This window comes from Oncorhynchus kisutch, linkage group LG10 (genome assembly GCF_002021735.2).
Source record: "Oncorhynchus kisutch isolate 150728-3 linkage group LG10, Okis_V2, whole genome shotgun sequence".
Classification (NCBI taxonomy): Eukaryota; Metazoa; Chordata; class Actinopteri; order Salmoniformes; family Salmonidae; genus Oncorhynchus; species Oncorhynchus kisutch.
The window spans coordinates 9,294,289-9,312,919 of NC_034183.2; the positions used below are offsets into that span (position 1 = coordinate 9,294,289).

The window sequence follows — 18,631 nt, forward strand, 5'->3', positions numbered from 1 at the left end:
CGCTTTCGACACCTTGTAGAGTCCATGCCCCGACGAATTGAGGCTGTTCTGAGGCTGTCTCTAATAACTCAATATTAGGAAGGTGTTCTTAATGTTTTGTACACTGTACTCTTTCTTTCTCTCGATTTCTGCTAATACATTTTGCAGCAGTCATCTACAGATGTGAATGATTCTTAATGACTCTCTGTACCCTAGGAGAGGTAAAACACACACACACACGTTGCAGATGCAAGGCAGGAGGGAGAGTGAGCAGAGCTAGGCTGGTCCATGTTCAGCTGGCAGTCCTGCCTTCTTTCTGTCTCTCTGAGGTCTGCAGTTGGGTGACCAGACCCACACACAGCCTCTCTGCCACCCTCAAGCCAAGCAAAACAGCCCCTTGCAGGTAGTCTCCCTAGGAACGGAACAGGGGTTGTCATGGTGACCCATTTCGCTTTAGAAAGTGTAATTGGATACCGATGGCTGCATGTCTGATGTTCCAGTCAGAGGACCATAATGGCGAGAGGGAGGCCCCTTGATTAGGTTTGTGCTCATTAGAGCACACAACGGGAAATCGTTTTGCAAGGGACATTTCTTATTAAAGTCCAGGTATTCCCTCCCCATTTGTGTTTTGTATTTTTATTTGGGGGGGGGGGGCCTAATGAACACAACCCATTTGAAATCTAATTTGGGTGAATAGCCTTACCTTACATAATATAACTTTCACTCGCAGTCAAAATCTGATTCTCTCTCACACACTGTCTCACACACACTATGACCTAGAAAATCTGGACAAAAATCTGGACCTAGAAAATCTGTATTTGCTGTTTGTATATCAAGTTCTGGTTACAAGGATAAAAAGGCATTGCTAGGACATCTCAGTGCAGAATGGAATGTTCAGTAAAGGATTTACATGGTCCTTGTGGGGAACAGCCGGAGACCACTGGCACCAGTTCGATTCCCCTCTGGCTGTGAGCTCCTCATAAATCATTGAAATAGCAATGAGCTGATTGTGCTGTGTGTGTGTAAGAGAGAGGGAGGTGTGTGTGTGAGAGATAGATGGTGTGTGTGAGAGAGAGGGGGGGGGTGTGTGAGAGAGAGAGAGAAAGAGAAGTGTGAGAGAGAGAAAGGGAGGTGTGAGAGAGAGAAAGGGAGGTGTGAGAGGAAGAGGTGTGTGTGTGTGAGAGAGAGAGAGAGCTCCACTTCCTAACCTCCTGCCAAACGTATGACCATATTAGAGACATATTTCCCTCAGATTACACAGACCCACAAAGAATTTGAAAACAAACCCAATTTTGATAAACTCCCATATCTACTGGGTGAAATACCACAGTGTGCCATCACAGCAGCAAGATTTGTGACCTGTTGCCACAAGAAAAGGGCAACCAGTGAATAACAAACACCATTGCAAATACAACCCATATTTATGTTGATTTTCCATTTTGTACTTTAACTATTTGCACATTGTTACAACACTGTATATAGACATAATATGACATTTGTAATGTCTTTGCTCTTTTGGAACTTGTGTGAGTGTAATGTTTACTGTTAATTTTTATTGTTCATTTCACTTTTTCATATTGTCTACTTCGTTTGCTTTGGCAATGTTAACATAAGTTTCCCGAGACAATAAAGGCCATTGAATTGAATTGAGAGAGAGAAAGACAGAGAGAGATATGTGTGTGTGAGAGAGAAAGCGAGAGTGATGTGTGTGTGTGTGGTTGCCAGTGGTAGGTATGAATGACATCAGTGTTTGGTATGAATGACATCAGTGTTTGGCATCCGGTGAAGAAACACAGCTTTCACCGTCTCTCTCCCTATCGGGTGACACAGCTCTCTGCATTCACCCACCGTCTCTCAGGAGAAGTCAATTACGTGGGGGGGGTAGCTAAAATGAAGCGGTTTCCGTAGCAACGCATTGGGCGCCGGAGCCGAGGAATGAGTCATCATTATTGTTCACGGATAGGGAGGGAGCGGGGAACAGAGGGTGGGTGAGAGGAGAGAGAAAGCGAAGGAGAGGGACACAGAAAGGTGTCCCATCCCAGAGCAGTGACTCAGCTGTCAGGCAGCACCCTCTCTTTCTTTATAGATCAACAACACAACCCAGCCTGTAGACCTTAAGCAGAGACCAGGAACAACATTCCCTGTCTGGACTGGTCAACCAGATGGGACCAGTCTCACGCATACAGAGATACAGTGTACAAAAAAATTAAGAACACCTTCCTAATATTGAGTTCCACCCCTTTTTTCCCTCAGAGCAGCCTCAATTCGTCCGGACATGGACTCTACCAGGTGTCGAAAGCATTCCACAGGGATGCTGGCCCATGTTGACTCCAATGTTTCACACAGTTGTGTCAAGTTGGTTGGATGTCCTTTGGGTTGTGGACCATTCTTAATACACACGGGAAACTGTTGAGCGTAACCAAATCCAGCAGCGTTGCAGTTCTTGACACAAGCCAGTGCCCCTGGTACCTACTACCGTACCCCGTTCAAAGACACTTAAATATTTTGTCTTGCCCGTTCACCTTCTGAATGTATATTGATGTCGTCGAGAGATTTACACAGTTATCGAAACGTCTACACGAAACTCAGCCCTTACTTTAAGTGTTTCTAAAATACCCCGTGGGACAATAAAAGGGTGGGGAAACAAGTGGAACCATTTCCTCGTTTAATCGCTAGGTTTTATGGGTATTCTGACTCATTCTGTGGTACTCAATATATAAAAAGTAGGGGACTGAGCCTCATGGATGGATCATTTCTGTTTCAGAATGAGAGGTGGTTTCTCTCTGCTGGTGTTGCTGCTCTGTCCGTCTGGGGGAACGGGCTCAGGGAGAGAGAGTGGAGAGGTCAGACAGAATGACATCACTCAACATAGACCACGCGACCTGACATGAGAACGCTGTGACACATGGTGGTGGAACAGAGGGTGAAGCTGAGGAACACAGAAGGCAAGAGCATAGAGAATGAGATAGGCTTCTAGTTGCCAAAAGGCTGTTTTAGCATGGGCAGCGCTATTGAGGGCATCCACCATGATTCCGCCATTTTAAAGTAGTCATAGTAGGAATTCCTATGGGTTGTAGCCTCAGTGGCGCTGCTCATGTCACAGACTCTAATGTCACAGGCTCTAATGGCACCGATATAAAGATGAGTCCCCTATCTCTATTGGCCTGAAGAACAGCCAATGAGAGCCAGATGGACTGGAGAGAACGCAAACAGACCATAGGTAGCATTCTTGGCTACTTTTAGGTAGTTGCGATGGGACCCTACAATAACAATATTAAATCTGGTCTACACTAAATGTCACCACTAACATCGGCAACGTCTACAGTCCAGTTACAGGGAGGGGGGGACTCGAGGGAACTAGAGGTTATGAATATGTATACATTGCAGTGGCTCTAGAGCTGGAGGTTATGAATATGTATACATTGCAGTGGCTCTAGAGCTGGAGGTTATGAATATGTATACATTGCAGTGGCTCTAGAGCTGGAGGTTATGAATATGTATACATTGCAGTGGCTCTAGAGCTGGAGGTTATGAATATGTATACATTGCAGTGGCTCTAGAGCTGGAGGTTATGAATATGTATACATTGCAGTGGCTCTAGAGCTGGAGGTTATGAATATGTATACATTGCAGTGGCTCTAGAGCTGGAGGTTATGAATATGTATACATTGCAGTGGCTCTAGAGCTGGAGGTTATGAATATGTATACATTGCAGTGGCTCTAGAGCTGGAGGTTATGAATATGTATACATTGCAGTGGCTCTAGAGCTGGGGGTTATGAATATGTATACATTGCAGTGGCTCTAGAGCTGGGGGTTATGAATATGTATACATTGCAGTGGCTCTAGAGCTGGAGGTTATGAATATGTATACATTGCAGTGGCTCTAGAGCTGGAGGTTATGAATATGTATACATTGCAGTGACTTGAGCTGGAGGAGGAGATGTGTCCTACATGGTACTTATAAGCTTCAAGATCGTTGGTGATCACAATAAACATAGCAACTTCAGTGGCTTCCCACTCTTCCCTATGTGAGGAGAACTAATAAATTAAAAGATTGAAGGAGTTTGTCTTTATAGCCTTCAGGATCGTTGGTGATCATGATAAACATAGCAACTTCAGTGGCTTCGGTCTTTCTCTTGATTCTGTAAATGTTGCATTAAATCTGTGTGGGCATTCCTGAATCGTACAATAAAGGCTCGGTAAAGGGTCAATGGAGATGTTTTTATAGCAATACCAAATCATTTCTGGGTAACAGTTAAGTACCGTACTATAATAGAGCTCCACTAAAATTGGCAACAAAAAAATGGCATTTTAGCAAAGCAAGAATTTTGCTAGGACTGTATGGGGGTGATGTGAGTTGGAAAACTGAAAACTAGCTGTTATTGGCAGAACTCTTTCTAATTGGTCTATTAAAAAATGTACTGCCTTTGTGATGTCACCAGGCAGGCCAAGACTCAATCCCACCAAAAGAGGCTGACATTTCAGATGTTTTTTTTCTCTCCAAACAGCTCTTACACTAAAAGGGCATTATAGTTTTTACAATATTATTCCAACCTCAGTGTGGAAATACTGAACAAAAAATATAAAAACACAACATGTAAAGTGTTGGACCCATGTTTAATGAGCTTCAATAACAGATCCCAGAAATCTTGCATATGCACAAAAAGCTTATTTTTCTAAAATGTTGTGCACAAATTTGTTTACATCCCTGTTAGTGAGCATTTCTACTTTGCCAAAAATAATCCATCCAATTGACAGGTGTGACATATCAAGACGCTGATTAAACAGCATGATCATTACACAGGTGCACCTTGTGCTGGGGACAATAAAAGGCCAGTTTTGTCACACAACACAATGCCACAGATGTCTCTGGATCGTCTTGTACGACAGCGCGTTCCATTTCCCGCCAATATCCAGCAACTGTTCACAGCCATTGAAGAGGAGTGGGACAACATTCCACAGGCCACAATCAACAACCTAATCAACTCTATGCAAAATAGTTGTGTTGTGCTGCATGAGGCAAACAGTGGTCACACCAGATATTGACTGGTTTTCTGATCCACACCCCTCCCTCCCTTTTTTTTTAAAGGTATCTGTGACCAACAGATGCACATCTGTATTACCAATCATGTGAAATCCATAGATTATGGCCTAATGAATGTATTCCCAGTCATGTGAAATCCATAGATTATGGCCTAATGAATGTATTCCCAGTCATGTGAAATCCATAGATTAGGGCCTAATGAATGTATTCCCAGTCATGTGAAATCCATAGATTAGGGCCTAATGAATGTATTACCAGTCATGTGAAATCCATAGATTATGACCTAATGAATGATTTCAATATATGAACTGTAACTCAGTAAAATATTTGAAATTGTCGCATTTATATTTTTGTTCAATATAAATATATACACACATACATACAGTATATATAAATAAACACAGGTATATCACGTCTTTTTGACTGCACTGGGCCTTTAACCAATTTACCGCATGGTGATGTCACCATGGAAAACCGAGACTCCGCCCATGAAAACCTGCTGACCAGAAGGTCCTGTGTCGTTTTTGTATTTTCAACCAGTAATTATCAGGAAATAACACTGATCACATTGTTTCACACTTCTTCAGTGTTAGTTTCATCAGCTGTTGAACAATATAGTATAAAAACAGGGCCGTTAAATATCTCTCCGTCTTTCGGAGAGTACTAATGGAAGCCAGCTGTATTTTGTGATCTGATGTGTGAAGACACTGTGAGCATATCATCCTCTAGAACAGGGGTATTCAACTCTGACCCTACGAGGTCCGGAGCCTGCTGGGTTTCTGTTCTACCTGATAATTAATTTCACCCACCTGGTGTCCCAGGTCTAAACCAGTCCCTGATTAGAGGGGGAACAATGAAATAATGCAATGGAACTGGCTTCGAGGTCCAGAGTTGAGTTTGAGGCCTTTATAATATGATAGTAAACCTTGCTATACCCACACACACCCGCATGCCCACACACACACAAACTTGTGCACCCATCAGACTAGTTAAAATGGATTTGTAATGCCTGAGCTTAATGGAGAAACACAACCTTCAGAGAGCCGATATGACTTTTAATAAAACAACCTTGGTATTCTATTTTGAAAGTCTAAGGAGAGGATTCTACACAGCATCAACATGTCTTTGGCTGACATTACATGCCACATGAAGTAAAATCACAAATACAGCCCTAAATTTCACCTACAAAAACACCAAATCGTTAAATAAATCATTACTATCACGATAAAAAACAATGTGAAGTAAAGTCAAAGAAAGGTTTGTTGTACAGATTCAGCAGTGTGTTGTACAGATTCAGCAGTGTGTTGTACAGATTCAGCAGTGTGTTGTACAGATTCAGCAGTGTGTTGTACAGATTCAGCAGTGCTGCGGTAGGTCTGCATGAGTGCAGTTGAGAGCATCCTTGAGATAGCATACAAGACGACATACAAACTACAAAACACAATGACAAGCATGTTCTCTTCATAATCTATTGAAACGTTTCAGGTTTACAATTCTGAGAATTATGGCAAGAATGTCATGGCACTGTACACACACAAAAAAAAAAACACATTTTGTATGAAGTTGTATTCATAAAGATATGTTTTGTATGAAGTTGTATTCATAACGATGTGTTTTGTATGAAGTTGTCTTCATAACGATACGTTTTGTATGAAGTTGTATTCATAACGATATGTTTTGTATGAAGTTGTATTCATAACAATGTGTTTTGTATGAAGTTGTCTTCATAACGATATGTTTTGTATGAAGTTGTCTTCATAACGATACGTTTTGTATGAAGTTGTCTTCATAACGATACGTTTTGTATGAAGTTGTCTTCATAACGATGTGTTTTGTATGAAGTTGTATTCATAACGATATGTTTTGTATGAAGTTGTATTCATAACGATATGTTTTGTATGAAGTTGTCTTCATAACGATACGTTTTGTATGAAGTTGTCTTCATAACGATACGTTTTGTATGAAGTTGTCTTCATAACTATGTGTTTTGTATGAAGTTGTCTTCATAACGATGTGTTTTGTATGAAGTTGTCTTCATAACGATGTGTTTTGTATGAAGTTGTATTCATAACGATGTGTTTTGTATGAAGTTGTCTTCATAACGATACGTTTTGTATGAAGTTGTATTCATAACGATGTGTTTTGTATGAAGTTGTCTTCATAACGATATGTTTTGTATGAAGTTGTCTTCATAACGATATGTTTTGTATGAAGTTGTATTCATAACGATGTGTTTTGTATGAAGTTGTCTTCAAACGATACGTTTTGTATGAAGTTGTATTCATAACGATGTGTTTTGTATGAAGTTGTATTCATAACGATGTGTTTTGTATGAAGTTGTATTCATATCGATGTGTTTTGTATGAAGTTGTCTTCATAACGATACGTTTTGTATGAAGTTGTATTCATAACGATACGTTTTGTATGAAGTTGTATTCATAACGATATGTTTTGTATGAAGTTGTCTTCATAACGATGTGTTTTGTATGAAGTTGTATTCATAACGATGTGTTTTGTATGAAGTTGTCTTCATAACGATATGTTTTGTATGAAGTTGTATTCATAACGATGTGTTTTGTATGAAGTTGTATTCATAACGATATGTTTTGTATGAAGTTGTATTCATATCGATGTGTTTTGTATGAAGTTGTCTTCATAACGATACGTTTTGTATGAAGTTGTATTCATAACGATACGTTTTGTATGAAGTTGTATTCATAACGATGTGTTTTGTATGAAGTTGTATTCATAACGATGTGTTTTGTATGAAGTTGTCTTCATAACGATGTGTTTTGTATGAAGTTGTCTTCATAACGATATGTTTTGTATGAAGTTGTCTTCATAACGATGTGTTTTGTATGAAGTTGTATTCATAACGATGTGTTTTGTATGAAGTTGTCTTCATAACGATATGTTTTGTATGAAGTTGTATTCATAACGATATGTTTTGTATAAACGATTTAACGGATCCCTCCCATCTCATTTTTATTTTATTTTTTAGCCCTAATTACATATTCAATATACGTTTATTATCATCTTCTCAGGTGCAACACAGATGGCAAAATAATATACATTACAACATATGATATAGAATCGTTTAAATTCATATTAAAACACTTAACTATGGCAAAACAGCAGACATGTTTAAACTAGTATGAGGACAGGATGCAGTACAGACTGAAGTAGCCTAAAAGACAGTCAGCTACTTCCTCTGGAGTGGTTTACCCTTGAAACATTGTAAAAATACATTCAGTAACACTGATTCTCGTTGTAAGGGAGTTGAGGCACGTGTATTGTTTATATGTTTGGTAGGTTGAAGGAGGTGTATGAAATATCTTTTACACTTAAAACAGAACCAGTATGTGTATAGAAGGAGTTGTTATTTTGCGACAAAGTGGTATGAAAATGCTGTGTAGACAATGACAGGAAATAGTATCCCCATTGTATTGTACCCTTTCCCCCCAAAATCATGTAAAGTACGGCAACCCAAACAGTTTACAAGGAAAAGGGGACAACACCAACAACACTGGAGAAAATAGTTCATATTTAATCAACTGGCTCAACTATCTCTGTGTTCCAAAGAATATGGTCAGCTCTGATTGAAAATGCACAACCTGCCTCCCTCCTCTGAGAGAGGAGGTACTCGTGCACCGACACATTTTGTGTGTGCAGTTCCATATAGAATAGGATTTGGATGAAGCATGGAAATAATCAGCTCCTGTTTCTCCCATCGTCTCTAATCAGCAGCCACAATCTGAATTCAGGACAGACGGCAGGACAGCACAATCTGAATTCAGGACAGCACAATCTGAATTCAGGACAGCACAATCTGAATTCAGGACAGACGGCAGGACAGCACAATCTGAATTCAGGACAGCACTATCTGAATTCAGGACAGACGGCAGGACAGCACAAGCTGAATTCAGGACAGCACTATCTGAATTCAGGACAGGCGGCAGGACAGCACAATCTGAATTCAGGACAGACGGCAGGGATGCATCCAGCCTCAGGTCCGTCTATACATTGCAAAGGAGCCTGGGGATAGGCTCCCCTCGCTGTCGCTCAACTGGGGCAGAGTGTTGGTTGGACACACATCCGCCTGAGGGGAGGGGCCAGTGGGTTTTGGTTTGTTTTTGTCCACAAAATGAGACTGGCGGTCCTTAGGGTCCAGCACTGTATGTGACTGTGATTAGTTTGAAAGCACTCACAGACGGGTAGAAGTCACAGTGTGGATGGATGAATGGCTGGGTGGGTGGACAAATGGGTGGACAGATGGGTGGACAGATGGGTGGACAGATGGGTTAATAGGGAGTGGATCCAGGTGTTGTGTTGTCCTCTAGTTTCTCTGTGGGATCTGGTGAGGGGGCTGTGGTCTACTCACTGAAGCTGACATTTTTGTCTGGGTTCACTGAGGTGGGGGAAGAGGATCTTCCACTGAACACTGTGCTAGAGGGGCCACTGCTGTCTGCACACACACACACACACACACACACACACACACACACACACAAAGAAAAAGAGAGAGAGAGAGACCCACACAAACATGAACATAAACAAGTAATGTACCTTCATTTATACATGTAAGTCAATTAAAAACAGATGATTATTTACAATGCGTCAAACATTATTAAACAACATATCAAATTTGAAGTGTAATATCAGTCACTCTACCGCTGGGCCAAACTCTACCGCTGGGCCAAACTCTACCGCTGGGCCAAACTCTACCGCTGGGCCAAACTCTACCGCTGGGCCAAACTCTACCGCTGGGCCAAACTCTACCGCTGGGCCAAACTCTACCGCTGGGCCAAACTCTACCGCTGGGCCAAACTCTACCGCTGGGCCAAACTCTACCGCTGGGCCAAACTCTACCGCTGGGCCAAACTCTACCGCTGGGCCAAACTCTACCGCTGGGCCAAACTCTACCGTGAATCTAATTTGTTTCCATACATATACAAATCACAGACGTATATCTAATTTCCCGTAAAACTGTTTACCTTCTGCAATGAATTCAGTCTACAGAGTCTAGTGAGAAAATAAACAAATGTCACGCCACACTCAAATGAGAACAAAGCTGCTATTCATCAGAGGGACACTTCTAACCTCCAGCATGCTTTCTACTCCTCCTCTACACCCTAATAAACATTACATGGGTTATTAAGACTGAAGAGAGACAGATAAAGCTATGGTTACTGCAAGTTCAATTTTGGGGCGAGAGCGAAAGAGATAAAGGAGTGAGACAGAGAAAGGAGAAAGAGAGAGAGATAAAGGAGAGAGACAGAAGAGAGAAAGAGAGAGACAGAAATAAAGGAGGGAGACAGAAAGAGAGGGACAGAGATAAAGGAGCGAGACAGAGAAAGGAGAAAGACAGAGATAAGAGACAGAGATAAAGGAGAGAGGCAGAAAGAGAGAGACAGATGAAAGAGAGAGAGATAAAGGAGAGACAGAAAGAGAGAGAGATAAAGGAGAGAGACAAAAAGAGAGAGAGATAAAGGAAAGAGACAGAGATATAAAGGAGAGACAGAGAAAGGAGAAAGACAGAGAAAGGAGAGAGAGAGAGAAAGACAGAGAAAGGAGAGAGAGAGAGAAAGAGAGACAGAAAGAGAGAAAGACAGAGATAAAGGAGAGAGACAGAAAGAGAGAGACAGATGAAAGAGAGAGACAGAGAAAGGAGAGAGACAGAGAAAGGAGACAGAAAGGAGAGAGACAAAGAAAGGAGAGTGACAGAAAGAGAGAGAGATAAAGGAGAGACGGAGAAAGGAGAAAGACAGAGATAAAGGAGAGAGGCAGAAAGAGAGAGACAGATGAAAGAGAGAGACAGAGAAAGGAGAGAGACAGAGAAAGGAGACAGAAAGGAGAGAGACAAAGAAAGGAGAGTGACAGAAAGAGAGAGAGATAAAGGAGACAGAAAGAGAGAGCGATAAAGGAGAGAGACAGAAAGGAGAGAGACAGAAAGGAGAGAGACAGAAAGGAGAGAGACAGAAAGGGAGATAAAGGAGAGAGACAGAAATAGAGAGACAGAAAGAGAGAGAGACAGAAAGGAGAGAGACAGAAAGAGAGAGAGACAGAAAGGAGAGAGACAGAGATAAAGGAGAGAGGCAGAAAGAGAGACAGATGAAAGAGAGAGACAGAGAAAGGAGAGAGACAGAAAGAGACAGAGAAAGGAGACAGAAAGGAGAGAGACAAAGAAAGGAGAGTGACAGAAAGAGAGAGAGATAAAGGAGAGACGGAGAAAGGAGAAAGACAGAGATAAAGGAGAGAGGCAGAAAGAGAGAGACAGATGAAAGAGAGAGACAGAGAAAGGAGAGAGACAGAGAAAGGAGACAGAAAGGAGAGAGACAAAGAAAGGAGAGTGACAGAAAGAGAGAGAGATAAAGGAGAGACGGAGAAAGGAGAAAGACAGAGATAAAGGAGAGAGGCAGAAAGAGAGAGACAGATGAAAGAGAGAGACAGAGAAAGGAGAGAGACAGAGAAAGGAGACAGAAAGGAGAGAGACAAAGAAAGGAGAGTGACAGAAAGAGAGAGAGATAAAGGAGACAGAAAGAGAGAGCGATAAAGGAGAGAGACAGAAAGGAGAGAGACAGAAAGGAGAGAGACAGAAAGGAGAGAGACAGAAAGAGAGATAAAGGAGAGAGACAGAAATAGAGAGACAGAAAGAGAGAGAGACAGAAAGGAGAGAGACAGAAAGAGAGAGAGACAGAAAGGAGAGAGACAGAGATAAAGGAGAGAGGCAGAAAGAGAGACAGATGAAAGAGAGAGACAGAGAAAGGAGAGAGACAGAAAGAGACAGAGAAAGGAGACAGAAAGGAGAGAGACAAAGAAAGGAGAGTGACAGAAAGAGAGAGAGATAAAGGAGACAGAAAGAGAGAGCGATAAAGGAGAGAGACAGAAAGAGAGAGCGATAAAGGCGAGAGACAGAAAGGAGAGAGACAGAAAGGAGAGAGACAGAAAGAGAGATAAAGGAGAGAGACAGAAATAGAGAGACAGAAAGAGAGAGAGACAGAAAGAGAGATAGAGAGAGACAGAAAGAGAGAAAGAGAGATAAAGGAGAGAGACAGAAAGAGAGAAAGAGAGAAAGGAGAGAGACAGAAAGAGAGAAAGACAGAGATAAAGGAGAGAGAGAAAGAGAGACAGAAAGAGAGAAAGACAGAGATAAAGGAGAGAGACAGAAAGAGAGAAAGACAGAGATAAAGGAGAGACGGAGAAAGGAGAAAGACAGATAAGAGACAGAGAAAAGAGAAAGACAGAGATAAAGGAGAGAGGCAGAAAGACAGATGAAAGAGAGAGACAGAGATAGGAGAGAGACAGAAAGGAGAGAGACAAAGAAAGGAGAGTGACAGAAAGAGAGAGAGATAAAGGAGACAGAAAGAGAGAGCGATAAAGGAGAGAGACAGAAAGAGAGATGAGAGAGACAGAAAGAGAGATAAAGGAGAGAGACAGAAAGAGAGAGACAGAAAGAGAGAGAGACAGAAAGAGAGAGAGACAGAAAGAGAGAGAGACAGAAAGAGAGAGAGACAGAAAGGAGAGAGACAGAAAGAGAGAGAGACAGAAAGAGAGAGAGACAGAAAGAGAGAGAGATAGAAAGGAGAGAGACAGAAAGAGAGAGAGATAAAGGAGAGAGACAGAAAGAGAGAAAGACAGAGATAAAGGAGAGAGACAGAAAGCGAGAAAGACAGAGATAAAGGAGAGAGGCAGAAAGAGAGAGACAGATGAAAGAGAGAGACAGAGAAAGGAGAGAGACAGAAAGAGACAGAGAAAGGAGAAAGACAGAGATAAAGGAGAGAGAGAAAGAGAGACAGAAAGAGAGAAAGACAGAGATAAAGGAGAGAGACAGAAAGGAGAGACAGAAAGAGAGAGAGATAAGGAGAGAGACAAAAAGAGAGATATATAAAGGAGAGACAGAGAAAGGAGAAAGACAGAGATAAAGGAGAGAGAGAAAGGAGAAAGACAGAGATAAAGGAGAGAGAGAAAGAGAGACAGAAAGAGAGAAAGACAGAGATAAAGGAGAGACGGAGAAAGGAGAAAGACAGAGATAAGAGACAGAGAAAAGAGAGACAGATGAAAGAGAGAGACAGAGAAAGGAGAGAGACAGAAAGAGACAGAGAAAGGAGACAGAAAGGAGAGAGACAAAGAAAAGAGAGTGACAGAAAGAGAGAGAGAGATAAAGGAGACAGAAAGAGAGAGCGATAAAGGAGAGAGACAGCAATAGAGAGACAGAAAGGAGAGAGACAGAAAGAGAGATAAAGAGAGAGAGACAGAAAGAGAGAGAGACAGAAAGGAGAGAGACAGAAAGAGAGAGAGATAAAGGAGAGAGACGGAAAGAGAGAGAGATAAAGGAGAGACAGAAAGAGAGAGAGATAAAGGAGAGAGACAAAAAGAGAGAGAGATAAAGGAGAGACAAAAAGAGAGAGAGATAAAGGAAAGAGACAAAAAGAGAGAGAGATAAAGGAAAGAGACAGAAAGAGAGAGAGATAAAGGAGAGAGACAAAAAGAGAGAGAGATAAAGGAGAGAGACAAAAAGAGAGAGAGATAAAGGAGAGAGAGAAAGAGAGACAGAAAGAGAGAAAGACAGAGATAAAGGAGAGAGACAGAAAGGAGAAAGACAGAAAGAGAGAGAGATAAAGGAGAGACAGAAAGAGAGAGATAAGGAGAGAGACAAAAAGAGAGATATATAAAGGAGAGACAGAGAAAGGAGAAAGACAGAGATAAAGGAGAGAGAGAAAGGAGAAAGACAGAGATAAAGGAGAGAGAGAAAGAGAGACAGAAAGAGAGAAAGAGAGAAAGACAGAGATAAAGGAGAGACGGAGAAAGGAGAAAGGACAGAGATAAGAGACAGAGAAAAGAGAGAGACAGATGAAAGAGAGAGACAGAGAAAGGAGAGAGACAGAAAGAGACAGAGAAAGGAGACAGAAAGGAGAGAGACAAAGAAAAGAGAGTGACAGAAAGAGAGAGAGAGATAAAGGAGACAGAAAGAGAGAGCGATAAAGGAGAGAGACAGCAATAGAGAGACAGAAAGGAGAGAGACAGAAAGAGAGAGAGACAGAAAGGAGAGAGACAGAAAGAGAGAGAGATAAAGGAGAGAGACAGAAAGAGAGAGAGATAAAGGAGAGACAGAAAGAGAGAGAGATAAAGGAGAGAGACAAAAAGAGAGAGAGATAAAGGAAAGAGACAAAAGAGAGAGAGATAAAGGAAAGAGACAGAAAGAGAGAGAGATAAAGGAGAGAGACAAAAAGAGAGAGAGAGATAAAGGAGAGAGACAAAAAGAGAGAGAGATAAAGGAGAGAGACAAAAAGAGAGAGAGATAAAGGAGAGAGACAAAAAGAGAGACAGAAAAAGGAAAGAGACAGAAAGAGAGAGATAAAGGAAAGAGACAGAAAGAGAGAGAGACAGATAAAGGAGAGAGACAGAAAGAGAGAAAGACAGAGATAAAGGAGAGACAGAAAGAGAGAAAGACAGAGATAAAGGAGAGAGACAAAGAGAGAAAGACAGAGATAAAGGAGAGAGACAGAAGAGAGAAAGACAGAGATAAGAGACAGAGAAAGGAGAAAGACAGAGAAAGGAGAGACAGAAAGAGAGAAAGGAGAGACAGAAAGAGACAGCAAGGAGACAGAAAGGAGAGTGACAGAAAGAGAGAGAGATAAAGGAGACAGAAAGAGAGAGCGATAAAGGAGACAGAAAGAGAGAGCGATAAAGGAGAGAGACAGAAAGGAGAAAGACAGAAAGAGAGAGACAGAAAGAAAGAAAGAAAGGAGAGAGACAGAAAGAGAGAGAAAGGAGAGAGAGACAGAAAGAGAGACAGATAAAGGAGAGAGACAGAAAGAGAGATAGATAAAGGAGAGAGACAGAAAGAGAGAGAAAGGAGAGAGAGAAAGAGAGAGAAAGGAGAGAGAGAAAGAGAGAGAAAGGAGAGATAAAGGAGAAAGAAAGAGAGACAGAAAGAGATAAAGGAGAGAGAGAGATAAAGGAGAGAGAAAGGAGAGAGAAAGAGAGATAAGAGAGAAAGGAGAGACAGAAAGAGAGAGAGATAAAGGAGAAAGAGAGAAAGAGAGAGACAGCGATAAAGGAGAGACAGAAAGAGAGAGACAGCAATAAAGGAGAGACAGAAAGAGCGTGACAGAGATAAAGAAGCTCACAGCAGCTGTTGAAACTAAAAGACTGGTGAAGGACCAAATTAATCCCCACTGGAGGGGGGGGGGGGGGCACCGACAACAATGGACCCCAGCGGCGAGGCAGAGATGGCTAGATAAAACTAAGGGGGGGGGGGGGGGTTATTAGGTTAGGACTCGGGGTTATTATCCCGAGTCCTACTTTACAGGAGTCTTAAATTGATAGCGCCTCTCTTCTTGGCAAAGAAAGACTAAAACACAGCGCTCTTATTTAGTTAATCTGACAGTTTTAGGCTTTTTATATGTCCTGCTCTGGGAAACCTCTGTCTCTGGTGCTGGTTGGCATGGTAACCATTAGGCAACAATAGACTCCAAACGGACTGTTCAATAAGACAATCATTTTGTTTTAAAATATTCTCTGTTGCCCCACTGAACACCAATGGAGATGTGCATTACTACTGTAGTGTTAAAACAAACCCTTTTCCCTAGCCCTTAGCATCACGCCCCACTGAACACCACCGTGTTCTAGGACAATGGAGATGTGCATTACTACTGTAGTGTTGAGTCCTAAAACATTCTCTGTTGCCCCACTGAACACCAATGGAGATGTGCATTACTACTGTAGTGTTGAGTCCTAAAACATTCTCTGTTGCCCCACTGAACACCAATGGAGATGTGCATTACTACTGTAGTGTTGAGTCCTAAAACATTCTCTGTTGCCCCACTGAACACCAATGGAGATGTGCATTACTACTGTAGTGTTGAGTCCTAAAACATTCTGTTGCCCCACTGAACACCAATGGAGATGTGCATTACTACTGTAGTGTTGAGTCCTAAAACATTCTCTGTTGCCCCACTGAACACAACCGTGTTCTAGGACAATGGAGATGTGCATTACTACTGTAGTGTTGAGTCCTAAAACGAACCCTTTTCCCTAGCCCTTAGCATCACTTTGATGTTTTTACATCTGAAGGGACTGAGTGGGTGTAATCTCAAACTAACCTACCCACGGGGTTGTGGTCGGACTGACATGCACCTGAACCTGCGTTGATTGTAAAGATTTGCATATGCATCTACTGTAACTCACTAAATAAACTTCATTCACAAGATTAAACATTTAGGATCTAGGTTGTGAGATGTTGGAAACCAACCAGAAAAACCTGGCTTTAACCAGCAAAACAGAATGTTTACTATACTAAACAGGAAAATCTAAACATTTTGAGAAGCAGAGGTGCCAGACTGCCAGGTTGACTTACTGTAGCTAATTGGTACTCAAAAGAACGCAGCATATTACTCTGTGGTACAAGTACAGTACGGTGATGTTAATTTTATTTTATTTCACCTTTATTTAACCAGGTAGGCTAGTTGAGAACAAGTTCTCATTTGCAACTGCGACCTGGCCAAGATAAAGCATAGCAGTGTGAGCATACAACAAAGAGTTACACATGGAGTAAACAATTAACAAGTCAATAACACAGTAGAAACCAAAGGGGGAGTCTATATACAATGTGTGCAGAAGGCATGAGGAGGTAGGCAAATAATTACAATTTTGCAGATTAACACTGGAGTGATAAATGATCAGATGGTCATGTACAGGTAGAGATATTGGTGTGCAGAAGAGCAGAAAAGTAAATAAATAAAAACAGTATGGGGATGAGGTAGGTGAAAAGGGTGGGCTATTTACCAATAGACTATGTACAGCTGCAGCGATCGGTTAGCTGCTCAGATAGCTGATGTTTGAAGTTGGTGAGGGAGATAAAAGTCTCCAACTTCAGCGATTTTTGCAATTCGTTCCAGTCACAGGCAGCAGAGTACTGGAACGAAAGGCGGCCAAATGAGGTGTTGGCTTTAGGGATGATCAGTGAGATACACCTGCTGGAGCGCGTGCTACGGATGGGTGTTGCCATCGTGACCAGTGAGCTGAGATAAGGCCGAGCTTTACCTAGCATAGACTTGTAGATGACCTGGAGCCAGTGGGTCTGGCGACGAATATGTAGCGAGGGCCAGCCGACTAGAGCATACAAGTCGCAGTGGTGGGTGGTATAAGGTGCTTTAGTGACAAAACGGATGGCACTGTGATAGACTGCATCCAGTTTGCTGAGTAGAGTGTTGGAAGCCATTTTGTAGATGACATCGCAGAAGTCGAGGATCGGTAGGATAGTCAGTTTTACTAGGGTAAGCTTGGCGGCGTGAGTGAAGGAGGCTTTGTTGCGGAATAGAAAGCCGACTCTTGATTTGATTTTCGATTGGAGATGTTTGATATGAGTCTGGAAGGAGAGTTTGCAGTCTAGCCAGACACCTAGGTACTTATAGACGTCCACATATTCTAGGTCGGAACCATCCAGGGTGGTGATGCTAGTCGGGCATGCAGGTGCAGGCAGCGACCGGTTGAAAAGCATGCATTTGGTTTTACTAGCGTTTAAGAGCAGTTGGAGGCCACGGAAGGAGTGTTGTATGGCATTGAAGCTTGTTTGGAGGTTAGATAGCACAGTGTCCAAAGACGGGCCGAAAGTATATAGAATGGTGTCGTCTGCGTAGAGGTGGATCAGGGAATCGCCCGCAGCAAGAGCAACATCATTGATATACACAGAGAAAAGAGTCGGCCCGAGAATTGAACCCTGTGGCACCCCCATAGAGACTGCCAGAGGACCGGACAGCATGCCCTCCGATTTGACACACTGAACTCTGTCTGCAAAGTAATTGGTGAACCAGGCAAGGCAGTCATCCGAAAAACCGAGGCTACTGAGTCTGCCGATAAGAATATGGTGATTGACAGAGTCGAAAGCCTTGGCAAGGTCGATGAAGACGGCTGCACAGTACTGTCTTTTATCGATGGCGGTTATGATATCGTTTAGTACCTTGAGTGTGGCTGAGGTGCACCCATGACCGGCTCGGAAACCAGATTGCACAGCGGAGAAGGTACGGTGGGATTCGAGATGGTCAGTGACCTGTTTGTTGACTTGGCTTTCGAAGACCTTAGATAGGCAGGGCAGGATGGATATAGGTCTGTAACAGTTTGGGTCCAGGGTGTCTCCCCCTTTGAAGAGGGGGATGACTGCGGCAGCTTTCCAATCCTTGGGGATCTCAGACGAGATGAAAGAGAGGTTGAACAGGCTGGTAATAGGGGTTGCGACAATGGTGGCAGATAGTTTCAGAAATAGAGGGTCCAGATTGTCAAGCCCAGCTGATTTGTACGGGTCCAGGTTTTGCAGCTCTTTCAGAACATCTGCTATCTGGATTTGGGTGAAGGAGAACCTGGAGAGGCTTGGTATTTAGTTTAGCGTTTAATATTCTCACATTTAAAAGAGCTAGATATGTTTTAAAGAAATATGGATGAACACTGAAGAACGTGGGCGTCGCTATACTCACACCAAAGTGGGCATTCGGGGGACCGGACAGGAGTTTCTGAGGAGGACAGGGCTTTCGGTGGGTGGGGGTAGATGTGTGTCTGGCTGTACCCCTGACTCGACGTGTCGAACAAGGCAGAGAGAGCTGGAGGGAAAC

General features: G+C 42.3%; 1 protein-coding gene across 6 annotated transcripts in view; it reads right to left on the reverse strand.

The window, feature by feature from the left end:
• Positions 1-4,578: 4,578 nt before the first annotated feature.
• LOC109897702 (inositol hexakisphosphate and diphosphoinositol-pentakisphosphate kinase 2-like) overlaps positions 4,579-18,631 on the reverse strand; it is a 68,652-nt gene continuing 54,599 nt past the window's right edge. For 4 of the 6 annotated variants that reach the window (XM_020492226.2, XM_031833024.1, XM_031833026.1 and 1 more), the window contains 2 exons: positions 18,497-18,619; positions 4,579-9,489 (listed from right to left, as the gene is read on the reverse strand). In XM_020492226.2, the coding sequence (XP_020347815.2) occupies positions 9,398-9,489; positions 18,497-18,619 (215 nt within the window). In that variant the 3' untranslated portion in view covers positions 4,579-9,397. Of the gene's footprint in view, positions 9,490-18,496; positions 18,620-18,631 lie in introns of those variants that run through there. The other 2 variants (XM_031833025.1, XM_031833027.1) reach the window with 2 other exon arrangements.